The following is a 26,361-nucleotide window of genomic DNA, read 5'->3' as shown; positions in this document are numbered from 1 at the left end:
TGAGAATTTGCATTTCTAACTTCCCAGGTGATGCTGAGACTGCTAGACAATGACATATTTTGAGAAGCACTGGAATAAAATAATGTAAAGCCAGGGGCGACAGGTAATGATGCACAAAGGAATCCTTACTTCATCCTGACTCAGCCCTTCACTGAGTTTCTGGTTCTATCAGCACTGTCTGCATTTGGTTAATCTCAGATCATTTTCCCTCTGCTTCACCTTGTCCTCTTCCTCCAGCTTTCTGAACTTACTTTTCAGATGCTTCTCAGAGCGTCTCCACTTTAGACCAACTCTAGTATCCTCTTTCTCCTTTCATAAGGCCACAGTTTCAGGACAAAGCCCTTTGCTGAGCTCTTAGCTCCACTTCACTGCCCTCCTCCCCTGCCCCGTCCCCTTCCCCCATCCAGTCTGAGCACCCCCTGCCCCAGCCGTCAGGGTGACTTTGCTAAAGCGTGACTATAATTAGGCCCCCTCCTATCTAGCAGGGAGGGCCATTTCACCTCCCCGGGGAGTCCGGTTCCACAAACAACATTAGCAAATTAATGACAGTCACCTGCTGGCCTGGGGAAGTCGCTGCTTGCTCCAACTTCCTTAAGGACAGTGGAAACACTGAAAACACCACATTTACAGGCTTCCGTTTATTCATTCACTCAACAAACATTGAGCACCTGCCAGATAACTGTGCTGCGCCCAAGGGACCCCACCAGGACACATCGAACATGAAGACATGTTCATGGCAGGGCCTGAGGGTCCACAGTGCCTCTTCAGGAAGGGGATCTTTTGGTCCCACTCATCAACAGGGACAGACATTCAAGAAAGCAACTGACCACTCGTCAGTTGGTCGGAGCAACTGACTCTTGCCTCGGCCCTCCCGTGTCTGCCCCGTGCCTGGGCAAGTGACCCAGCACCAAAGACAAACCCAGCGAATTTCCAAATTTCTTTGTTTTCATTTTATTTTTTTCCCCTCCCTCCCTCCAAGCTTCTTTGTTTAAATAAGTATTATAATCCACAGCATTCAGTTACTGGCCTCCTGCATTGAGTCAGGTAAGGTATGTAAAGCCCAGAACGCAGTGAGCTAAAACCTCTCTACACATACGCACACAGCCACTGACACACACATTGACATGTACATACTAACACACACACAATACCGGCACGCACACCTTCTCATACATACCAACACACACCAAAAATTCACACTGACACACACACATCGACACAGACACACTCACTGAAACACACACACTGGCAGGTACACAAGAACAAATACAAACATAGGAGTAAGCACATGCCAGTACACACACACACTGACATGCACTGAAACACACAGACACAGCTGACGCACACTGACACAGACAAATGCACGCCTACTCACACATCAACAGCAACCCGCACCCCACGGAAACCGGGAAGCCCAAGCCCCGGGAGGCACTTGCAGACCCAGGTGACAGGTCTTGGAGGGACCAAGGGGTTGAGGGAGACTTGAGTTACACACTTGGTTCCAGTCTGCGAGGTCTAGCGTTTTGGAGGCGGAGGCCTCCGCGAGGTTCTGAGGGTCCCTAGGGACAGGTGGGCAGAGGGGGGCACACTGGCGGGGCACCAAGGGTTCCCCGCTAAGGTACCCCCAGCGTTGGGCCGAAATGCACGGAGCTTTGGGGAGCGTGGAGCGCTAAGGCGGGAGGGCGGTGCTGCTGGGGGCAAGCAGGATTCCCCGGGAGCCCCGCAGTCAGCCAGCCCAGTTCTGCTGGGCCCTCCGCCGGCTCGCCGAGGCTCCGGGTATCAGCTCTCAGCTCTGCTTTCCAAATGTGCGCCTCTCGTCCCGCAGTCACCCAGATCCCACGTCCGGGTCAGAGCTAATGAGCTCCAGCCCCTCCCCGTCCTCCATGCCCCAGTCTTTGCAGGGAAGACCTGTCTCCCTGCCAGACACCCAGTCTGGAAGCGGCCAGTCCCCTCTGACTCCCCGCCCCCATCCGGTCCCGGCCCAACCTTACAGCGGTTCCTCATATACAGCCCTGCGCCCGCACATGGCTGCCACCCCAATCCATGGCCTGGCGCCTCGCCCAGGCCCTGCCCCAGCGCCCTGGTGGGCCTTGGAGACAACAGCCGCCCCTCTTCTCTGCCACCACCATCTGCCCTGTGGGCCTGCGCTGTCTGTCTACAGAACTCCCCTGTACTGTCCCAGATTGTGCCAGGCCCTTCTCTTTCGGCGCCTCCTAGGTCTCCAGCACAGTTGGCACCTCCAATACTTGGCTCTTCTGTCCCTACAGTCACCTCTTGATTGTGTCTCTTCTTTCTTCTGTATCCCTCCTCCCAATCCAAGTCCTCTGCCCGCTTGTTCAGGAAATGCTTAATTGGGCGCTTGGTGGATGCCAGGCCCCGAACTAGGCACTGGGGGACGCATTTTGCGGAGTCCTTGTTCTCAAGGTTCACACGCACGTAAAGAGCTCCCTGAGACAGTGTGAGCAGCACTGTCCCGGCAGGTGGACAACGCCAGGGGAGCGCTTCATATGGCCACCCCAATTTCTCTGCCTTCCCCCCTCCCCGCGCGCACGGGCCTCTGGGTTGGGTCCCTTCTCCTTCTCTCTCGTTGGTTCCCGTTTTTCTTCTTTCCTCCCTCCTGCCCCCGCCTCAGCCGCTCCGCCTTGGGCCATTTCCCACGCTGCATCCCAGCCCCCTCGCGGGCCCAGCTTTCTCCCATGGATCTGTCTCCCCCCGCGGTCCCGGGTTCCACTCGAGGGTCTGAGTTCCTCTCCGAGACCAGGGCACCTGTCCTCTTAAGGAATGGAGTAGAGTGGATTGTCCCGCCCGCTCGGGCCTCGGGCACGCCAAACCTGCCAGGGTTCGCCTGTCACTAGAAGCTAACAAGGGGCCACTCCCAGGAGAGGGGGTGCGGGGCGACAGGCCGGAGACGGGGAGAGGTGCCGAGGGCAAGGGAGGGGACCCGCGGTGGCGGTGGGCCGGGAGGAAAAGGAAAGCAGGCGGGCAGAGCCCTGCCTTCGGAAGGTCTCCTGCACGCCGCGGCCGCCTAGTCTCGGGCTGACCCAAGGTTAAGGGGAAATCAGGGTGCGGGACAGAGTCACCGGAGGCAGCTCCGCGCTCCTCCCCAATATCCCCTTCAGTTGAGCTGGGAGCCTTCAGCCCCAAGCCCCTCCTCTGAGACTCCCCGTTAGTCCAGGCACTACGAGGGAGTGAGTCGTCTGAGCCTCCGTTCACACGCTGAGCGTCTAGGGCTCGGTGGGGAGAGGAGGCGTGGGGTCCGTTTGTATGAAGTACCCAACGGTGGTGAGCTCGGAAATGACAGCCCACAGCACCCGCCGCGTGGAAACCCCAGGGCAGAAGGGGCGTCTCGTCTCAGGACCGCTGGCCTCGGACTCCGCAGGTCACAGCTCAGCTGCTGGGCCCGCAGTGCGGCTCCCCCCAACCGCCTCCTTTCTAAGCTCCACCGTGGGGCGGCAGGTGCCGCAACTCGCCCCCGCCCCAGCAGCACTCCCGGGCCGGGATGGGGGAGGTGAGGGGAGGTGTGGTGGAGCAGCGAGACTCCAGCGGCGGGCACTCCCCTCCAAGCACCCAGAGATCTCGGTGAGGAGGAAAAGGGGGTACAGGGGGCGGGGATGAGGGAGAGGAGGACCGCAGGGCTCAGCCGCCGAGTTGTGCGCGGCGGGGGCGAAGGACGGGGGCTCCCTTCCAGCCTCCAGGGTCTGGGGACTCAGGGATGTAAGGCGAGAGCAGGGGGGTGTGTGACAATTCAGCAGAGGTCGGGACGTACCACGGAGCCCAGTGGCGAGGGGGGGGCAGAGGACGTGGTCACCGAGGGGAGCCCCTGCCCCCCTTCGCAAAGGCCTACAACTGAGGCTGCAGGGAGAGCCGGAACTAGGCTCGCGGGAGAGGGAAGCGGCGCGTTAAATCCGCCCCCTCCCCGCACCCCACTTCCGAGGGGGTGGGCGATAGAGGAGAGGCTGGAGCCGCGGTGAGGGGGCCCCTCCCTTGCACCTCCCCCCACCGGACTTGGTCGCGCCCGAAGTGTAACACTTTCTCTTTGTCGGAGGAGCTCAACGGTTTCCTGTAGCTCGTGCTGAAGCTCCCGTTGCGGAGGCGCCGGTGGCAGCCCTGGCGGAGGCAGGAGCGATGGCAGCGACCGATATAGCTCGCCAGGCGGTGAGTGCGGGGCGTGGGTGCCAGCGCCGGGGCCGGGGGCCTCGGAAGGGCCGAGGGGACCTGGCCGCCGCCACCTCCACCGCGAGGAGGGCAGTGGGCAGCGTCCAGGAGCCAAGGCGCGGGGTCAGCGACTCAGTCCCCTAACCTCCCGTCCCCCAGAACCGTGGTGGCTGGCGTGCGGGTGGGGGGCCTGGTCCGGGTTGCGGGTCAGCGACTGAACTTGCATTGCCCAAGAGCTGCAGTCGGCGCCGCCGCCTCCCTGGCTGCAGCTGCGGCCCCGCCGCTGGGGCGTTGCCGAATGAATGGCCGCACTGGCCGCCAAGCCCTCCGGGTCCCGGCACGCTGGCCTCGCTCCCTCCGGCTGCCGGGCCGCGCCCCTGCGCCCCGCAGCCCGCCGGGACCCGGGCCTCCTCAGCCAGAGGGGCTCGGGGCTGGGGTGAGCCTGGGGCAGGAGGCGGCGAGTGGTGAGGGGGGCGGGGAGGTGACTGGCTGGGGTAGGGTTTCTCCATATGCATTACATATGTGACTGCGTCTGCGTGTGTATCACTGTGTGCGTATGAGTGCACGCGCGCGCGCTCCTGCCTCCCCGGGCGGGCGGCGGTGCCCGGCTTGTCTGTGACCCTAGATGAGTCCGCCAGTTTCTTGGAGTGTGCTCGCCTCTCTGGTGCTTGTCCCTGTGTCCGGACGCTTCTCTCGCCGTCTGCTTGTGCTGTGTGCCTCTGGGTCCCATTTGTGCGTTTTGTGGGGTGCAGTCCGCTGGCCTGTAGGTGGTTGGCTGCGTACTTTGGCGTGTTTCTGAGCACCTGACCAGGGTTTTGCGGGCCTCTGGGCAGGGAGATCTGTCTCCGGTGCGTGTTCAGCGTAACTGGCTTGTGTGCCAAAACCTGTGGAGCTGGCTTCTTGTTATGGGGACTAAGGAAAATCAGTGCGACGTTTGCAAAAGCGGTGCCCTCTCTCTCTTTTTGTTGGCAGCCGACTCTGGAAAAAAAAAAAAACCTTCATTTAACGAACTGAAGTTTTCCAGACTGGGATGTGCAGAGAAATTATACTGAAGTGACCCGAGGCTCCATGTTTGTTTTTTTAGACCAGAAGTTTCGTTGCCAAGGGAGGGGATGATTCCATTTGAGGGAACAACCTAGTCTTTCTATTCATCCATGGGTATCTGGGATTTTAAGAAGCCCACAATTACCAGCACCCTGAGGTGAGGAAGGAGAGTGAAGTAGAGGAAGGTCAGATCCCATGACACTACACACACACACACACACACACACACACACACACACACACACACACACAGTAAACCTTGTGGCTTACTTATTTAAGGAAATACTCCATGCAATGCAATTTCAGTGCAAAAAATATACATAGCCTCTAGGTATTTGGTGTAATTGAAACTGATTTGTTTTCAAGATCTGAATCCAGAGTCTGGTAGCATTTCCTCTCCAGGAAATGGATACATTTATTCCATCCTCTTGTTCTTGTTTGGAAGGGCAAGGTGATTTCTTTGGAACCTCCCCCACCCCCCTGAAAGACCCCAGCATGGAGCTCCTTATGCAGTCATGATGTGGAAGGACCAGCAGAAGATGGGAGGCAGTGCTCTGTGATAATGGAATCTGAGAGAATTCTCTTCTCCCCAAGATTGGCACTGTAATATGTATTGCTTTAGTGTTTTGAGGGTTCCCAGAGTACCTTTCTGCTCCTCCATTATCTGCATTTTAGAGATGGCATGCCTTAAGTAGAGGACTTAGTCTCCTGGATTACACTTGCTCCATCCTTAGTGACCAAGAAGGACACTAGTGATTTTTCTTGTCAGCTAATTAATTTGCATCGACCTGCCCATACTCTCTCACCAGTCCCCCTAACCTGAATTAAGATTGCAGGCCCGATGTAGCAAAGGGGAACATTCCAGAAGGTTGTGTTTCACCTCCGGCAACCCAGAGATCCCTTTGTTCTGCAAATGGAGGTGGGGGTGATTTAGGGCCACTTGGTTTGCTTTGGTTGTTTCCAGTTTGCTCTGGCGGGCCTTGCCCTACTGTATGATGAAGAACATAATTGTATGCCAGATTCTGAAGCTGAAAGAGCAGCCCGAGCACTTGAGACCTTGTTATCGTGATAAATGGGTTTCTGGGAAAACTGACGTCACTCTCCATGCCCCCCTCCCCCAGCCAGTGAAGCCCTTGTTTATGTGTCATTTGTCTCTCTGCCTGCCTTTGTGTCTGCAAGAAGTTGTAATTCACCGGGGGAAGATGGAATTAACTCGGGAGGCCTTTGGACGTCTGGCTGCTGATTGTTTCTTCCTGGGAACTAGTGTCCAGGATTTGGGAAAAGAAGACTGGAGACTAAACCTAAGTGTGCCTGGCTTAGGAGTTCTTTTTAATGAGCTCTGAGACATGGTGCCCTGCAAGTAGTGCTCTGGTGTGTGTGTGAGGGATGGGCTGTCCTTTCCAGAGTCAGTTGAGGGTCACTGGCTTGTAAGGTAACATCATTAGTGACAAAAACAGACCTTAGAGTTGCTGGATAGGATCCTTATTTGGGCATGCATGCAACTTGGAAGTTCAGCTTTTGTGTACATAATACAATCCCATCCCATCTGAATGAACACCACAAAGATTCTGTAGGACAAAACTGTTTCTTCATCATGTCCACAAGTGTTTATTTGATTAACTGCTAAATGTCCAGCACTATGGCTGGCTCCGGTCAACTATACCAGAAAAAAGTAGTAGACAGAGTTCCTGGCTTTTACGCTTATTGCAGTCTAGTTGGAGAGGCAAATTGTGGACACGGTGAAATAATTAGAGAACTATAGAAGATTCTTGGGATGTTTCCATCCCCAACCCCTGCCTGTGAGGTGGCTTGGGCTGCTGTTAATATATACTCTGAGAGGTTCCATGACTTGTCCAAGGTAACTTGGCAAGGCACGGTGCAGCCAGGTAATGGTCTTTCTCCCTAAAGGAAGAGCTTGCAGGGCCTAACGCTGCCCTAGCTGTGCTGGTCCTGGGGCAACTGTCCCGGGGCAGCTATCCCAAGGCAACCGCCTATAGGTGGCTGCACTCTGGTCTTGCTATCAAATGACACTTAACCTTGATTCCCGTTGAAGTGCCCTGCCTCAGCCATCTCCCCACCTCGCACTAAAAGTCATATGGTGCCCCAAGCAGGGAGAGGAAAACCCCAATATCCACCCATACCTCTACTGTGAATACAGCACTGAAGAAAATTTGCATGGCCCCAAATATTAAAAATTCTTGAATCTAGGTCGTGGGTATATGAATGATCATTGTACTATTTTCCAGCTTTTCTGTGTGTTTGAGACTTTTCAAAATTAAAAGTTGGAGGGAAATTACAATGTCCGCCCTCCTCCCCACAAATGCACATGGCCCCTGCCCTCAGGGAGTTTACAGTCTAGTAGTGGAGGCAGACACAAATAATTATAACTATCTTTGTGATGTGCTGCAGAGGAGTGCTCCTGCCCGTTAGGATAATGCATTACAAGGGGACCTGATCCAGCAGTGGACAGGGGCGGTGGGTGACAGGAAAGGCTTGCTGAGGGTTTTAACTAGGAAAAGGGTAGGTGTGAAGATGGGTGAGATCTCACTTCTGCTCCCAGGCTGGGAACATTTCATTTGTTAATTCACGCACTTTTATTTTCATTCATTCCTTCAACATGTGTTTATTGGGCACCGACTCTGCCAGGCCCTGTGCCAGGTGCTGGGGATATAGTGGTGGCCACGGCACACACGACAGCCCTCTCAGAGCTTCCCCGTGAGAGGCCGGTATAAGCCCCATTTCCTCTTCATATCCTAAAACCTGGAAATGTGAGTGTTCGCGGCATTCTTATTACAAAACTGCATTACAGCCAAGCGATTTGTCTGTATAGTATAATGAGATTTTGATCTGTAGTCATGTGCACAGCATTTACTTTGTAGAGTCTCTGCTGTAAATTTTCTATTAATTGCTGGCTTTGTTACCCAGTATGGCCCCTCCCTTTTTGTGCTGTAAGGGAGCGAACCCGTTGCATTAGCCTGAGCAAAACTAATTAGAAAGATAAGTCCCCTGGATAAAGGTATTCCAGAACTCAATAGGACTGATTTCTGGACTTGCATGGGTTTCTGGATTATCGGAGCCTTGGTTTTGTATTATCGTGCGCAATTGAGGAGCGCTTTCAGTTGCATTTACGTTAAAACCACATTCCAGAAAGAAAGAGACAGAGAAAAGAAAAGAAAGAAAAAGAATACCGTAGATAAGTGTAACATGTCTCTTTCAATGATCTCAAAACGCTTCCATCTGTATGATTTCATTTTCCCCAGCAGCTTCCTGGATGAGTATTACTGTTCTTTTCATTTTATGGGTTCAGGAAGACCAAATGACTTAGTCCGAAGTGTTACTGCTGGTCAGTGGATGAAGCAATGAAACACCTTCCAGATGACACAGATTCGTTGTTTTTTTTTTCAGATTCGTTTTTATATTAAAAAAACTCTGGCCTTTTCATCATGTTTCCAAGAAATAAAAATCCTGCCATGTCCCCTCTTCCCCCTCTTTTCACTGCGACCCCCCCACCCCCACCTCAGTATACTCATGGAGGTTGAGAAGAGTATACTTGGGTGCTTTGAAGACTCTGATGTTAAAAAAGATTCTCAGCTTAAACCCCAGATAGCACAGTCATGGCTATGTGGGCTTTCTTCCTTCCTTCCTCCCCTCCCTCCCCTCCCCTCCCTTCCCTCCCTCCCTCCTCCTCCCTCCCTCCCTCCCTCCTCCTCCCTCCCTCCCTCCCTCCCCTCCCTCCCTCCCTCCCTCCCCTCCCTCCCTCCCTCCCTCCCCTCCCTCCCTCCCTCCCTCCCCTCCCTCCCTCCCTCCCCTCCCTCCCTCCCTTCCTTCCCCTCCCTTCCTTCCCCTCCCTCCTCCTCCCTCCCTTCCTTCCTTTCCTTCCTTCCTTCCTTCCTTCCTTCCTTCCCTCCCCTCCTCTCCCTCTCCTCCCCTCCCTCCCTCCCTCCCTTCCTTCCTTCCCTCCCCTCCCCTCCCTCCCTCCCTCCCTTCCTTCCTTCCTTCCTTCCTTCCTTCGTCCCTCCCCTCCTCTCCCTCTCCTCCCCTCCCTCCCTCCCTCCCTTCCTTCCTTCCCTTCCCTCCCCTCCCCTCCCTCCCTCCCTCCCTCCCTTCCTTCCTTCCTTTCTTTCTTTCTTTCCCATACTTTAAATAAAAATCTTGGAGCCACCAGCCACGTAATGATGGATTATTTTAAGTAACAACTGGAGGAGGCGCGCAGAATAAATTTGAAACACAGACCCTTCCTCCTCGGTGTGGCAGGAGGAGGCTTCTGCTGCCTGCACAGAGGAAGGACCACATGCTCGGGAGGGGGAGATAACGTTCCCGCTTCTGCAGTGTCTTCTCATTAGAGGCAGCCATCTGCTGAATTATGCAGCACGCTCTCCGCTGGCCCTGCAGTGGGGTCATCCCTTCCACTCACTTAAAGGTGACTGGGCAAAAGATTCACGGGCCTTCTCGGGGACAGGACCCAGGGCTCAGGTTTCTCCTGCCAGGGCCCTCTCGGGAGCAGAGCTCTGCGCTTTCACGGCCCTGATGAGGTGTGAGGTCGTGTTCAGTTTCCTTTTGCAGCAGAGGCCCCCAGCTCTGAGCACTGGCGCTGAGGCAGGAACTGGGTTTTTTCAGATCCCCTTTAAATGAGACCAGATGGAGGCAGAGGCAAATTCAGGCTCCCCAGAGGACAGCTGGGCGTTCATCCAGAGGCCTGTGAGTAAACCTTTTTTTTTTTCTCTTTTTAACAGATTGGAGATAACAATGACCAGAACACCTAGGAAACTCTAAATGGCCTGATTTGAAGGGAATCTGTCAGGCCTTTGTGGGAAAGTTGACCCACCCTGGGCAAGGGTCACCCCTGGCTGAGGTGGAGCTATTTCACCTAGAATCTGGCTGGCTGGGTTCGGGAGCCCTGGGGCTCTTGAGCAGAGGCCAGGCTGAGGCTCAGGCTTGAGTCAGCAGTGAAGGAAATGGGAGCTAGAGGTGGGAGAGAAGATGCAGAAGAGGGGCACCAGCGTCTCCTGGCCTCCACCGCCTCAGTTGCCTTGTGTGGGCCAGAGGCGCCTTGGTGAGCCCACGGGCTTCTGGGTCATTTTCCATGACCCTTCTCCTCCCGACTGGCATCAGCACAAGCCCAATGTCCCAGAATTCTAGCAGCAGAAAGAAATCTATGCGCCACTTGAGTCAGCTTTTCCATTTGAGAGCGGCGGTCTGCTTGACAGGGCCCTGGGTCCCAGCACCACTCTCTGCCACTAAATCACTCTGTGACTCGGGACAAGTCACTTCCTGCCTCTGAGTCTCTGTTTCCCTTTTTGTCAAATGCGCGGGTTGGATTAAGTGATCCGTAAGGGTGTTTCCAGCTCTGACATGGTCCACTTCTTGTGTTTCCTCCAGCCTGATTTCTTTTAGGTCCTTGCCTGCTTCTGCTTCTGCTTCCAAACGAGGTGGCGGAATTTAACTCCACCCCTTCCCTGCTTTGACTCCTTGAGCTGGGTGGGGAGACGGCTGTAGAGAAAGCAAGTCTGTGCTTTTAGCTCAGCAGGGTCTCTGGAACTGGAATAGAAACAAACAACCCTTCGCATATTGTCTGTCCGTCCGTGTAGGTGTATATAGCTATTGACTTCCTATAAAGGTACGTGACAGCTGAATTTTTGTCTGTTGAATCCCCTTTTACATGCACTAGGAGAGCTGGCTATCTAATAGAATCCTGCTGTGAATCCTTCTATAGAATGAAAAGCCACTCTGGAATTGATCCGGTGTATTAAAATCCAGAGTTCCATCTATTGGATTTGCCAAAACTGGGCCTTCTCCCTGTATGGTGAGGATGGTTTCCTTTGTGCTTCGTCAGGATCCCCTAAGCTGCTCCCCCACTGAAAGGTACTGGGGCCCCTAAGGGGTGCTGCTAGCTTTGGCAGGTTTTATTTCTCCTCCGAAAGGCCCCCAGATTTCTCTCTCCCAGTTCAGGGCATCGCTACTACTGTCAGTTTCCTCTCAGCTCAGCTTAATTGGAGCCAGGGAAATCGTGACGTTTGATGTGTTAGGCATACTGGAGTTGTTGTTGTTTTAACCTCTGGGAACTTAGCAGTGCTCTTGTGGTTCTTATGGCTGATAATATGGGATAATAAGTGGCATTCACTCCCTTGGTAACACCAGAGGTAACAGATAGGGCTATCATCCACCTGATTGTTTCAGCAAGACTTTTTGCTGCATGTTTCAGGGTATGTGATTTGACTTTGACTTCTGGTTCACATGAATCTTTATAAGAATAAGGCATACTGTATAATAATGTTATATTGCATATAAATATGTTATAATAAGAAGAATAATAAGGTTTTATTGTGTTATTGGGAAAATAAATGTTTTATATACAATAAAACTGCCAGAAAGCTGAATACTTCACCAAATTTTCTGGTTATCTGTACATAAAGCAACTTTTTGGCTGTAACTAAAGATTTTGCTAAAATATCTGAGGCCACTTTCCTGCCTAGGAAAGTATCATCATAGAATCTTAAAAAAATAATATTTTAATTATGATTATAAAAGTAAAATATGGGACTTCCCTGGTGGCGCAGTGGTTGAGAGTCCGCCTGCCGATGCAGGGGACACGGGTTCGTGCCCCGGTCTGGGAAGATCCCACATGCCGCGGAGCGGCTGGGCCCGTGAGCCATGGCCGCTAAGCCTGCGCGTCCGGAGCCTGTGCTCCGCAATGGGAGAGGCCACAATAGTGAGAGGCCCGCGTACCACAAAAAAAAAAAAAAAAAGGTAAAATATGCCTACTGTAGAAAATTTGGAACAGAAAAGCAGCAGCTCCTACAGCCCCTCCAAGCCAAAAGCAACCATTCTCACCATTTTGGTATATATTCTTCCAAGTTTTTAAAAATGCATGCATACTTTTTTTCCTCATGATTGGGATGATCTTGTATACACAGTTTTTTATCTAACAGTATTTGGTGATCATTTTCCTATGCCATTAAATATTCTTAGAATATGTTTTTATCAGCTGTTTAATATTCCATCATGCATCATTGAACTATTCATTGAGTTTGAGCGTCCTGAAGATTTGCAGGGTCTCTCAGAGATTGATAGTCAGAGCTGGGGAGGGAGATAGAGGAAGGGAAGGTGTGAGAGATCGGGCCCACCAGTAAGTGACACATGGGGCTGCCGGAGATAATCCTATTTCAGTGTTTCTGTCCTTTCCTAGCATCTTTGTGCCAAGGCCAGAGGAGAAAGTTAAGGACAAGCCCGGTCTTTGGCCATGAGTTCCAAACTTTTTGTTTTGATCTTGTCCTTCAGAATGACAGCTACTAACTTGGCCACCCCGGTTTTAAACGGAGGCCAGAAATTCTCCGTGGACACAGATGCGCCCTCGGTTTCCGGAGGCTTCCTACATGGCTTGCGTCCTGTGCCACAAAGGTTGGAAGGGGGGAGGGGGGCAGTGGTTGCCCACTTGGGTGCTTATGGGACCCTTTATTTTCAGAATCACAGCAAGGGGAAAACGATGCACAGCTGGAACTGCCCTCACTCGTACTTCATAACACGAACCTCCGACTATTCAATTAAAACGCGCAATCGGTGTGTCCTCGGGGGAGGAGGCGGAAGAGAAAGCGTTGTTTCTGCCTGTGATATGAAATGTGGTATATAACGTATTTCAAGACCGCAGGTGACTGCAGATGAGGAGAAAACAGGAAACGTAATTGGGGAGGGGAGTGGGGCCTCTCCCAGTTCTCAGGAGCACGCTTTCATTTTTGCCTGCCTTTTAGCTCCTCTCAGACGCTGCAGCCTAATTACCCCTGCTGCAAAGCTGAGCCAGAACTCGCTTTTCGTGTATTAAAAATGGTTTTTAAATTACACAGGTAATGTGTGAATACATTCATGCTGTAAAAGAATCAAACAATGCAGAAGCACACTGACTACCCCCCGAGGAAGCCCCTAGTTCCAGTCCCCTCCCCTGAGGTACCCTGAGTTCTAGGTGTGGTGGGTGCCTTTTTAGTCCCCTTTCTCTCACATACATTTAAGTGCAAATACACGCAGAGGTTTTTTTTGCATATATGGTCTCATACTGTGCTTATTGTTCTGCAGTTTCTTTTTTTCTATATTATAATATGTCTTGGAGATATTCCGATCAGTACTGCATTCTTTTTTTAAATTATTAGACCTACTGCATTCTTTTTTTAAATTATTATTGGAGTATAGTTGATTTATAATGTTGCGTTAGATTCAGGTGTACAGCGAATGAATCAGTTATACATACACTTATATCCACTCTCTTTTAGATTCTTTTCCTATATAGGCCATTACAGAGTATTGAGTAGAGTTCCCTGTGCTATACAGCAGGGCTTTATTAGTTAACTATTTTATATATAGTAGTGTGTATATGTCCATCCCAGTCTCCCAATATATCCCTCCCCGCCCTTACCCCCTGGTAACCATTAGTTTGTTTTCTACCTCTGTGACTCTGTTTCTAGATCTACTGCATTCTTCTTAATGGCTGAGGAATATTCCAGAATATTATGTACCATAATTTAGTTAACTGGTTTTTCTGTCACAACATATGAAACACCCGAACGAACTTTTTGGCCAACCTAATATTTTTTCCCCATTGTCGGACATTTAGGGTTTTTTTTCTAGGTTTTCAGTATTATAAATAATTCTGTAATGAGTTTCCTTGTACTGTACGTGGACCTTTGTACAGGCATGTGAGTCTCTGTAGAGCAGATCCCGAGGGGAGGTTGCAGGTCACGGGAGGTGGGCCATTTAACATTTTGGTGGCTGTGACCTTTCTAGCCTCTCAGTTCAAAGCGTCAAACGTGGCACCACCTGCTACTCAAGATGATAACTTAAGGTTTTAGTGTCAGACGTCCTGGGCCAAGTTGCCAGTTCCATCTCCTTTTGTGCACTTTGTAATCCAGGGAACATTCAATTGACTGCAATCAAAGCAGTCAGGACCTCAATTAATCAGGCCACGTTAAGGAGAAAGAGGAAAGAGATAAGCTATCGGAGGTTTAGAGAGGGAAGAGGGAAGAAACTTCCAGGGGCTGTCCAGGGGTCAGTGTCCATTCAGCCCAGTGTCCTGTCGTTTTCACCATTACGTATTTACCTCTGAACAATGAGGACTGATGTTCATAACGGTGACCTTGACATCTTCTAAGATTCATCAAAGCAGAAGTGAATGGTGCTCGCTAGGCAGGATTTCCTAAAGCAGGAACTGCATATACAAATTCATTTTCGAAGCTTTCTCAACTACAAGGATTGAGACATACAGTTTGCTGCTTAAATCTTGATTAGCAAGAAAGACGCATTACCCAGATTCCATGTTCCCTAGTCCCCAAACCTTCCAGTTAACTTAGGTGTATTGGACACCGGGTAAAAAGATACAGAAGAAAAAAGGATTCTAAAAGTTACCAGTGGACTTTACCAAATCCAGACCAATGGTCGTTTCTCTGTAATTCTTCCTGACTTCAATCTTGGCCTCTGGTGATAGAAAACTATTGGGTCATCTCTTACTTTTCTGATCATCCCCCCACCCCTTGGAAGAATTCTCTTCATCTTCCCATTCCTTACTTGTGGGCATTGCTTATATTCAGTCCTTAATTCTTTTCTCCCTGTACTGTCTCTTGAAGAACACATCCAGTTTCATACGTCTCACTGCTAAATTTATATCTCAGTCCTGAATTCTCCCTGAGCCTACAATCCCATATTGCTAAGTACTTAGTGGGTAGATGTGTCACCATAAAATCAAAACTATCTTGTTTTCTTTAGTATAGAAAATGCTTTTACAAATCCAGAAGAGAAAGACAAGCACCCATTTTAAGAAAATGGACAAAGACGTGAATAGTTAACTCGCATATACATAGACACAACACACATATGTAGTTGAACAATAAAAAAAGTTCACTCTCACCAATAAAATGCAAATGAAGTTACATGATGCCATTTTGCAGTGATTCAATTCACAATGGTTAAAAAGCCTCAAACTCAGTGCTGGTCTAAGTATGTGTAAACAGACACTCTCGCATACTGGCGTTAGAAATAGACATTTGTAATATTCTCTGTTGAACGATTTCTCGGTGTGTACCAAAGTCTTTCCAATGTGTGTGGCCTTGCACCCAGCAGGCTTTAATTCTAGGAATTTAGCTTAAGGAAATAATCAGAGACTATGCAAACCTGTAAGAACAAGAATTATTACTTATAATGTTGAAAACTTGGAAACACGCTAAATGTCTAGTAGTGGAAGACATTTCACTGGTTGAGAAAATGTGGTAAATTCCCACAATGGAATTCTATGTGGCCAAAAAAGTAATGTTTTAGAAGTATACTTAATTACTCAAGAGAACATCCATACTATATTAAGTGTCCGGTTATTAAGCCAGGTGATGAAAAGGAATATACAGGATTATCCCTATTTTGTAAACAACAAAAAAAGAAAAAAAGTATTATATATAGACTGTAGGGAAATACATGTAAATACTAATAGTGACTGTCTCTGGAGAGTGATATTATGGGTGATTTTTATTTTCTTCTTTATAATTTTCCATATGTTTTAAAATTTCTACAGCGGACATGGATTACTCTTATAAAAAACCTGATAAGTGTAATTTTAAAATAATGGCTATTTAAAACTAGAATCTTCGACTTTTCCGCTAATGCACCCTCTCCTGGCTTCCCTCTTTCTGCCCTTGGTGCCATCGATCCAATCTCCCAGGCGCAGGACCTTGCAGCCTTACAGCTTTGATTGCTCCCGCACTCTCTGCCCAGTCATTCACCGAGTCTCATCCTTTCTTTAGGACGGCTCTCAAATTTGTTCCTCCCTCCTGAGTCCCAAGTCAGATCAGTTCACTTCAAGCAGCATTTATCGTCACAGTGCCTGGCTGTCACTCTGCCAGTTCAGCGTTATTGGAGTCCTCTCCTAATATGTCTTCCTGCCCCTTCTCCCGCTCTCCTCCCATCCATCAAGCGCCCTGCAGCTGGAATGATCTTTTGAAAAGACTACTTGTGTCATGGCCCTTCCTGCTCAAAACACTCAAAATGCCCCTTTTAAACCCCATTGCCTAGGGAATAAAGGCCATACTCTTTCTTCTGCTATTTAGGGCTCTCACAGCACTGGGCTAGGTGGGAGATAACTGTGGGCACGTGGGAGGTGCTTGGGTGAGACTTGACAATGAAATAAATCTTTAAGAATAAGATGTGGAGTTCTCCCCGCTGCCCTTCACTGTCTTCAGTTTGAAAATTCCCTTTCCTCATCTTTTGGCACTTGGACCAGACGCCCTGGAGCACTTGAAGTTTCATGGTGCTGAATTTGGACACAGGAAGAGGCAGCCGGGGGTGATGATATATGGCTCAGGAAACCTCAACTCTGAGTCCCTCCCAATTTCCGATGCCTGCTGAGTAGGAGACTCCATCGAGAAAGCATATTGGCTCTTAGGTTTCTGTCTCCCCTGCAGTCTTGAGGACCAAGAATGAACAGTGGGAAACTTACATCTTTTTTTTAAAAAAAATAATTAGTTAATTAATTTTTGGCTGTGTTGGGTCTTTGTTGCTGCGCGCGGGCTTTCTCTAGTTGCGGTGAGCGGGGGCTACTCTTCCTTGCGGTGCGCGGGCTTCTCATTGCGGTGGCTTCTCGTTGCGGAGCATGGGCTCTAGGTGCGCGGGCTTCAGTAGTTGTGGCATGCAGGCTCAATAGTTGTGGCTCGCAGGCTCTAGAGTGCAGGCTCAGTAGTTGTGGCACACGGGCTTAGCTGCTCCGTGGCATGTGGGATCTTCCCAGACCAGGGATCGAACCCGTGTCCCCTGCATTGGCAGGCGGATTCTTAACCACTGCGCCACCAGGGAAGCCCCTTACATCTTTTTTTGATTGCTTTGATAAAAAGATGGCGAAAAGGGTGAGGGAAAGCAAAAGGGGGTGAATGTAGCCCTGAGTGATGCAGGCCACTCATAAAACCCAGCTGTCTTCAGGTACCCCTCTGGGGCCCAGAATATACCACCCAGGACTGAATGATGGCATATGGTTGTCTGTTGAGACTACTCCACTGGAGGGTGTGGGGTGAGATATGTGAGGGTAGCAGTCTTGCCAGATGGCAGTCACGGGCATGAGGGATCTTTAGTTGTGGCATGTGTGTGGGATCTAGTTCCCTGACAAGGGATCAAACCTGGGCCCCCTGCATTGGGAGCGAGGAGTCTTACCCACTGGACCACCAGGGAAGTCCCAAGAAGAGAAATTGCTTTTTGAAGTCCCTTTGTCGTATTTACTGAACACTTATACATATTCCAGGCATTGTACTAAGCTCGTTACATGTGTTGGCATATTTGAGTCTCCCAATCATCTGTAAGGTAATATTATGTCATTTGACAGATGTGAAAGGAAACTGAGTCTCTGTGAGGAGAATTAACCCAAGGCTGGGAACCTTCTCATCCCCTGACCTCCCCCCCCCCGCCCTCCCACCCCTTACAAGCCGCCTCTGTAGTTTGCTGTGTCTGGAACTATGTGACGTTCATTATGGAGCCTCAAGGATGACTGTACCCAAGAATCCATGATTTCTAAGCGAATGGGTCATTTTGCTTTGGATCAGGGACTAGCTAAGGGGAGATGGGCCCCAGTGGGTGTTAATTCCTAGCACAGAGAGCATTTGGATGGGGAAGTGAGACCCAGGTTGCTTTTAAGCACATTTTCATTTTCTCCCCTCCCTCCCCTTCCAAATTAGGGTGAAGGTTGCCGAACTGTCCCCCTGGCTGGACATGTGGGGTTCGACAGCTTGCCCGACCAGCTGGTGAATCAGTCAGTCAGCCAGGGCTTCTGCTTCAACATCCTGTGCGTGGGTGAGTATTTCCATAGCAGGAAATTCTATTACAGAATATGGATCCTTAATGGCTGGGTGTGGCTCTGCAGGTCATTAGGTTCAATAGTGTGTCATTCTGATCTATTTGCAGGAATTTTTCTGCCCCTCTTCTTCTTTTGTCCCTCTGCTTGTTTTGGTGAGCAGCTGGCTGTAGTTACATTTTTCCCTGCCCAGACCAGAATGCGGGGCCATACCTTGGGGGGAGCTGAGCTGCGTGACACCCAGTGGAAATTCTGTAAGGGAGCTGGCTGGCTCAGCTACTCTTATCAGGTTTGTTCTGACTGCAGAAAATAGGAGCCAGGGCAGAATTGGGAGGGAGGTAATGGCTGTGGAAAGATGCCTGCTTACCAGCTGTGGGCAGTGGGTTGGGTCTGTCTGTTTCCTCTGCAGCCCTGCTGTGCTTGGTACAGTTTGAGCTCTGTGCAGGCACCACACAGCTGTGTGCCAAGTTCTTTTTATTCCCTTTAAGTGTATCTGTGCCTGGACCTTTAGTCTCAAGTGTGGGAACCATGTCTTAGTCACCTCTACTGTGCTAATTACAGCACAAAGAGAGTTCAATAATGTATGTGAAATGAACGCATGAATTATCCCCGCAGGAACCACTCACTACATTTCTCAAACACTTTCCCATGTTAACAGTTTGGGTCCTTACTAGGACTCTGGGAAGTGAACAGACCAAGTGGCATTCATATCCTCATGGAACAGACGGAGACCAAGAAACTCGGGCGGGGGGGATAAAGGACTTAGCTGAGGCAACACAGAATAAGTGGCAGAGCCATGACAGGGACCCAGGTCTGCCTGACCCTTTGTCCCTCCCACTGCTTTGGTAACCGCTGCCAGAGACATCTCTTGAGAATGCAGAGGCACTTTGGAAACTGTCAAGCACTAGTCAAGCAAGTCTCAGGAACAGCGGTTCCTTGACATTCTTTGAGAATCTCTCCTTAGACCTTAAATAATCCCAAATTTGCAAACACGATCACAGTGTAAAATTTTCACTATACAGTGCAGTAAGGCGTACCTGCATATTTTTAGTGACATACCTCCAAACCTTAATGATTCTATAAATACCATAATAATGGCAGTTTTCATGCCCGGTCGGAACACTCAAAACACTTTTGCTAATTGCCTTTTCCTGTTTTTGTACAGAGCATACGGGGAATTCATTCATACTGAGGGTGTGAACCACTACTGAATTGGATATTCTACTCTCTAATGTAGTCTAAAGTTCTGTTTTGTAACTAAGGTCATTCATTTTCTTGGACTCTGTTTTTTCTTCTCCCTCCCTGGCACTCCTCAGATCATTTTCTGTCGGAGAATTAGCTACACACTCGAGGACAAGTAGAGAAAACAAAGCCACTTCTAAGTATGGTTGACAGGCAGTCAGCTAGGCTCACTCACTAGTGAAATGACTCACTCTCACGCACCAGCTTTGGAACCTATGAGATGAAAATATGTGCTTCACGGATTTACATATCGTGGGCCTGAGAGTCCAGATCTAGGCTGTTAATTCTTCAGATGCCAAAAGTCTACCCATGGTTACGATGAGGTGCTATTAGGAGAGGGATACAAAATAAACAGCAGTCATGGTGATCGACATCAAGATCAAATACCATCACGTCCAGTATTAGCACTGCCAGATCTCTCCCATCTTTGGCTGATGGTCAACTTATTTCACATAACATTTGATTACTGAAAAACTTCCACACAAACATATTGGAGTCCCTTGGCATTCCTCCCAGAGCTCCGGGTGACCTGCATTGAAGCTGAGGGGATGAGAAGTGAAGTGACAGGCCCACCCCCATCAGCCTCTCAAACCAAGTGCAATTGGGTGGGCTAGTAAAGCTTTAGGAGGGAGGCCGCATAGGTCAGGATGGCTCTCTGAGGGCGGCAGCGTAGGGTAGTTGGACATGTGGTCCACAGGCTCCCCTAGGGCCCGGAGGAAGAGGCAGCCAAGCTCAAGGCAAAGTGAGTGGGAGAAATATTTCTTTATTTCTTTATTATTTATTTTTATTTTTGGCTGCGTTGAGTCTCCGTTGCTGCGCGCGGACTTTCTCTAGTTGCCGCGAGTGGGAGCTACTCTTCATCGCGGTGTGCAGGCTTCTCGTTGCGGTGGCGTCTCTTGTTGTGGAGCACGGGCTCTAGGCGTGCAGGCTTCAGTAGTTGCGGCTCGCAGGCTCAGTAGCTGTGGCTCGCGGGCTCAGTAGCTGTGGCGCACGGGCTTAGTTGCTCTGCGGCATGTGGGATCTTCCCGGACCAGGGGTGGAACCCGTGTCCCCTGCATTGGCAGGCGGATTCTTAACCACCGCACCACCAGGGAAGTCCCAAGTGGGAGAAATAGTAAACCCCTACCCACCCAGGCATCGTACATATGCAGCTGCTTCACTGTGCACCTGCGGGCATGGAGTCGCTCAACTGCCCAGGACAGACCCTCCAAGAGGGGAAGGGTAGAAAGGAGACCCTCACACCCAAGGAGTGACCTCCTCTTTCTCTCTCTACTTATGAAGTTTCAGGAAAGGGCTGCTCTAATAGCTCCCCTCTTAGCCGTGCAGGTGCACCCCTTGGATGCACCCGCCCAGGCTGGTTAACTGCACTCCCCATCCCTGATCCAAAAAAGCCTGCAACTCATGCATCCCCCGCTCTGGCTGGGCTCAGAAGCCTGTCATTGATCTGAACCCACAATTTGGGCCAAAGTCACAGGCGGCTTACGGTGGCTCTAAGGCTGCAATCTCAGCCCAGCCGTGGGACTGGGTAGCGTCACCGACGTGGCGAAGGATCCATAGCTTGGCTGCTGAAGGTGGTCGTTTCTCTCGCAGGACCTTCAGCGACCATACTTTCATGCCTACTGCCTGTGCATAACCGTCAGCTTTACTCCCTTAATGACGATTATAAAACGGTTCTGTTTGGGCATAGAATATGTTTCCCCAAAGGATTTTCTTTTCTTTTCCGATAGGGCATTTTAAGTGTAAAATTATGGTAACACTGGCTTTGGTTATTAACAGAGATCTAGAATATTTTTATCACCGTATTGTTTATTGTGGTGCATAAGTGCGCATGTGCATGCTGGCATGGAGAGGGAGAATTTTTATGAATCAAGAGCGTAATTTATACATAAGGGCACTGATGATGACACCTACGATCATTATTTTTAGAGGGCCAGGCACATGGGTGTGAGCACATTATGGCTCCTCTCCAACAGACGCTATGGTTGACAGTAATTACCGAGTGGGCTGAGGTCCCCCTCCTGTTCTAAACAGTCTACTAGCCCACTCCCAGTCTACTAGCTTAGCTTTGGAAATCACTCGGATCCCAGGATTCTAGATATAGCACAGGAGGCGTTGGAGGAACGACTAGAGTCAGCAGTGCAAACGTTCTGCTGGGAAAGAGCCCCAAAGAGACTCAGCCCTCGGAATGTGCCAGCAACAGAGAATGCCTGACGAGCGCGAAGGGTCATAAGGCTAATATTTACTTTGAAACTGCTCAGGATTCCAGGCTCAACTAGGCTCTGTTGAACTTGGAAAAACAAAACATACAAGAGAAGCAGGATTGAGGCTCAGTGCAGGAGGAGGGGAAGGGCAGCTAGCATTCTCTCAGGGTTAGGGAGCGATGGTTTCATCTCTCCATCTCTGGGAGAGGCAGCCGTCCACCTGTCTGAGACAGGCTGCCAGCGGTGGTGTGCTGGTCAGCGTCAAACCACCCACTCTCAGGAGAAGAGTTGCTGTGGTTTGTAGCATTTACCAATTTTTGTGCTGTCATTATTCCCACCATAGCTGGTTTTAAGCTGCCAACATGACATCACTGCACATGGGCTTGGGAAGAACTGCAGGAAGCCGGGCGAGCCGGCTCCAGCACACCCCTGTTTGCTAGGTCTCTGCAAGATCAGGAAGAAGTAGAGGGCAAGGTCACAGAGCCAGGCAGGACCTCGTCCCCATCCATAGGCTCCCTTGGCCAACAGGAGTTCCTGGAGAGTTCCCTTTTGGACACCTTCCGGTTGAACTCAGAGACGTTTCTCTTGGTTTATTCCAACATTCGGAGCCGGAAGAGACTAGCTCCTGATCATTGCTGTATCCCCGGCTCCTAAACCTGTGCCTGGCTCCTATTAAAGGTTCTAAATATTTGTCGAATGACTGAATGAAACAACATATCACACCTATGGGACACACTAGAACATGCATGGGCTCCAGTGTCAGACTGCCTGCGGTCAAATGCTGGCATTGCCACATACTACTTTTGTGACCCTGGGCCAGTTTCTTCCTCCACATTTTATAGATGAGGAACGTGACGTGCAGAGAGACTGAAGAGCAGGGGCACATTCACACAGCTAGGAAGTGGCTCGGTTAATCCATCTGTAAATTAAGGACAAATAGTAGTATTATCTAATACACAGTCTTACTTTAGGGAATAAATAAGGGAATATATGTAAGGTATTTACAGTGGTGCCCACGTAGTAAGTGCTCCAGGAGCAATAGCTGTTATTATTACTACTCAAACCTGCTCATTTTATGGAAAAAGAGACTGGAGTCCAGAGAAGGGGAAGGGCTAGGCTTAGGTCAACCTGCCTGGGACTCTGCATTTCATCACTTGCAAGGACTTAATTGCACAAGGTACCAGAGGATGCAAATGTTAACAGCAGATGAGGAAAAGGGCTTAAGCTTTTCTTTGTCACAGTGGTTTTGAACTCCCGGTAGAGAGGTCAACATCAGACTAGCCCAGGGAGTATAGCTTGAAAAAGCAGATTTCATATTGCATGTTTTAAATTGAATTCTTTTTTAAAAAGCTGGTGTTTCCGGGATCCTATCTACATTAAGTCAAGTGAGAGGAAATCCTCTGGGCTGGTGGAGATGACTTAAAAAGGGTTAAGAAACCCCGCTGTACACTCTGAGGAGGGAGGAGGAGAGAGAAATTGACCCCTCAGGACTGTTCAGGTTTCCTGCTGGAATCTAATTGCCAAGTCCCTACCTTCCTGCAGGGGTGTGGAATCTGCTGACCTGATCTGAGTTGAGCCGAGAGTGGCTCCCCTCCCCCGCTCAGTACCGGGCCCAGGACAACATCCCAGGCTCAGGCTGGGTCTGTGGCAGCCATCCAGAGAGAGAGAACTCCCACCCCTCCCCGCCCCCAGGCTCCACATTGATGGAAAACTGGAACGGGACAAGCACACTTGATTTTCTGCCCTCTTCTCATGCTGCATTTATCACAATTCCCTAGACACCCGCTGGGTCTTTTCTTCCAGACACTCATCATTGAGCATCTAATTTCCACAGCCCTTTTGCACTGGCAGGCGTCCGGGTGGTCATTTTCTCCGTTGCCCTGCCCTGCCCGGCCCACCCGGCCTGCCTTTCTACAGCTGCGCAAACAGGGCGGGCCCTTGCCTCTGTGGTACTGCTCCTGAGGCCTCTGTGTGAGCCTCTTGCTAGGCGCTCCGGGGAGTACCAGAAGTTGCCCATCCCCTGCTCTCTGGGAAGTCTTAGGATCAGGGAGTCAGGGAGCCAGCTCTGGGTGCTGGGGAGTCAGGGCCCGCCACGATCTAGGAGCTGCGGGGCGTTCAGCAAAGAGCTCACAGAACGGGAGAGAGGGTCTGAAAGTGGGGATGTACATGGACACTGTATTAGGCATGGACAAAGACCGGCGAAAATGTAGCTTAAGCTTCAACGCCCAGAGGGAAGGCGAGTTAGGGAGAGGCAGCCACCCTGTGTTCCCGTTTCAGAGGTGCCGGCCCCTTTCCAGTGGAGCGGCACCCGCACCTTGGGCGGGGAGGGGGGCGATTTCTTCCGTTGCTTAGCCAAGTCTGCCACTTCCCATGGCAGCCAAGTCTGCCACTTCCCACCTCACCAAGTTTTTCTGGGGACCCAAATACTTCCTGTCCCTTTAGGGAGGAAGAAAAGGGCCTCTTCTGGGAGAGTCTTTGCTGCTAGTAGGTATAACAGACCCTGGCTGGAAGCAGGATCTGTGTGAGGAACCATTTCCCTGCATCCTGGCAATCAACCACATTAGTCAGACCTGGCTATGAAATCGGGCTGGGGAGCCGGGTAGCCAGGCTGAGTTGAATGTTCTCCTTGTTTTCTCTCTCTCTCACACTGATCCCTCCACATACAGAAAGCTCTCAGCATAGACACATATTTTTAAAAGCACCTCCTGCATTCATAGCTCATTATTCCAGATAAAAGAGGTTTGCAAGATGCAAAGCTAGACACACCCAGAGGTGGGAGGGGAGATGGACCATTTACGGTTATGGGTTGTGCAGGTCGAACCCTAGCCCTGGACTGCCCTGCAGATATGTGCTGTCGGTCACAAGAGGGGACCTTCCAGGCCAGGATTGGCCCAGGGCAAACCCACTCCCCCCATTCCCAACTGGGAAGGTGTGTCAATTCCCACATCTCAAGGGTTGTGAGCAGGGAAAGGGAGAAGAGGGGTGATGATAGCGCAACAGCAGGGTAGCCCGGGTCTTCAAAGCGCAGTCCTTGGTTCCTGGCAGTGACTTGACATCCTTTGCGTCTCTCAGGAATAACCTCCACAAACCTTCACCAGTCCCCGCAGCCCTTCCCCGACTCGTTGCCCTGGTGCGAAAGCCAGTGGTTTTGAAATTCCAGGGGTTTAATTTATTAGTATCCCGCAGCCTGTTAGTTAAACAAACAACTGACTGGCTTGTTTGAAATTTAAAGGGAAGAATAATTTGTGGCCTGCTAAATTCCCTCTCCATTAGCTAAAAATGGTCTCCCCACTGGGATGCGTATCTGGGTGCTGGCTGGGCCTGGCTGGGAGAGGTGGGGACTGAGAGGAGAGGATACTTATTTGATGAGGGACTGCTGTCCCTTTCTTGTAAACTTGAAAATAGCCCTTAAATTTTTATTATGAAAGCTATACACGTTCCTTGTAGAAAACTTGGAAAATAGAGAAAAGCATAAAGAAAGAAGTGAAAAGCGCACATAACCCCACCACCCAGACATGACTGTTGGTAAGAGTACATTGTACGCCCTTCCAGTGTTTTTCTAGGCATAACTCTACCTCGCCATCACTGCCTTTAACACGGTTTCTTTTTCTGACTATAAAAACAATGCATACTCAATTTTCAAATAACACAAAAATATGAAGACTAAAAGAAAAATGACCCCAGTTCCACTATCCTGAGATGACTGCTGCTAATATGTTGGTGCAGCTCCTTATACTCTTTTCCACTTAACTGAGATCAAATAGTCCATGTAGTTCTACGTGCTCCTCACTTAGTGTCTTACCGTGTACATTTTCCCATGTCAGTGAATATGCATCCGAAACATGTGTAATGGCTGCGTGGTCATTGTGTGAATGCATCATAATTCATTCTTTTGTTTTTCAGGAGAGACAGGTTTGGGCAAGTCCACCCTCATGGACACCCTGTTCAACACCAAGTTCGAGGGGGAGCCAGCCACCCACACACAGCCGGGTGTCCAGCTCCAGTCCAATACATATGACCTTCAAGAAAGCAACGTGGGGCTAAAGCTCACAATTGTTAGCACAGTGGGCTTCGGGGACCAGATCAACAAGGAGGACAGGTAAGGGAGGCGGTGGGGTGGGGAGGCTACTGGGAGGCCACGGGGAGGAGCTCACCACTGGGGTCCCGCTGGACCTCTCAGATGATGCAGGCAGGCAGCAGAGAGCTCACTAGCGCCGCCTCCGCCCAGGGTCCCTGTCTATTTCAGTGTTCTACTCCACACGCTTTGCCAAAAGCAGGATGTTTTTCTATTCCATTCGACAGACATTTATTGAGCCAGGTACTGCCGTGCTCCAACAGTCTAAAAAGGAATGACCTTGTCTCTGCCCTTGAGGCGAAGACTCACGGGAAACCTGGTCTTAAACAAACAAGTTCCTTTGAGTGTGACCTGCTCTGTAAAGGACAGGGTACACAGAGGTAAAGGACAAGCTACAATGAGAACGTGAAGGAGAGAACAGTCAGCTCCATGCAGGGAGGTCAGGGAGGCCTGCACAGAGGAGGTGCCCCTGAGCTGGCCTTTGAAGGGTGAACGATTTTGCTGGACAGACCAGGGAAGGTTGGGAACCCCATCCCGGGCAGGGACAGCTGCTTGTACAGAGGCAGAGGGATGTGGAAGACTGTGGCATGTTCTAGGGGACTGAGCTTGCTCTGTTTGGCTAGACCAGGGGTAGAGTTACTGTGAAGCTAGTGAAGCTTGTTTCAGGGCCCGCAGCTGCTCACGCACCTCCAAAGCCCTGGAACTAATTTCTAGTCATTGTGTTGTTTGATCTTTCTTGGAGGGCCCTTCAAATCGTGTAAACCTAGGGCCCCGCAATGCCTGCTGTGCCCCTGGGCCGGTGCTTGGCGTGAGCTGGGAGAAAAGTGAGGGGAGATGAGCCTGAA

The 26,361-nt window shown here is 50.3% G+C and overlaps 1 protein-coding gene across 16 annotated transcripts in view; it reads left to right on the top strand.

Moving 5' to 3' along the window:
• The first annotated feature begins 3,043 nt into the window (after positions 1-3,043).
• The window catches only part of SEPTIN6 (septin 6), a 68,148-nt gene continuing 44,830 nt past the window's right edge, over positions 3,044-26,361 (top strand). For 3 of the 16 annotated variants that reach the window (XR_004486509.2, XM_033439161.2, XM_012535198.3), the window contains exons 1-4: positions 3,803-4,155; positions 9,817-9,897; positions 17,883-17,997; positions 25,345-25,540. Coding sequence is in view for 14 of the 16 variants with exons in the window: in XM_033439161.2 (XP_033295052.1) it covers positions 9,838-9,897; positions 17,883-17,997; positions 25,345-25,540 (371 nt within the window). In the remaining 2 variants the exon portion in view is untranslated. Of the gene's footprint in view, positions 3,580-3,802; positions 4,156-9,816; positions 9,898-10,578; positions 10,817-12,477; positions 12,598-12,656; positions 12,845-17,882; positions 17,998-25,344; positions 25,541-26,361 lie in introns of those variants that run through there. The other 13 variants (XM_012535196.3, XM_012535195.3, XM_033439159.2 and 10 more) reach the window with 12 other exon arrangements.

Source organism: Orcinus orca, chromosome X, assembly GCF_937001465.1.
Source record: "Orcinus orca chromosome X, mOrcOrc1.1, whole genome shotgun sequence".
In the NCBI taxonomy this organism is placed as follows: Eukaryota; Metazoa; Chordata; class Mammalia; order Artiodactyla; family Delphinidae; genus Orcinus; species Orcinus orca.
This window is presented reverse-complemented; position numbering and strand designations above follow the sequence as displayed.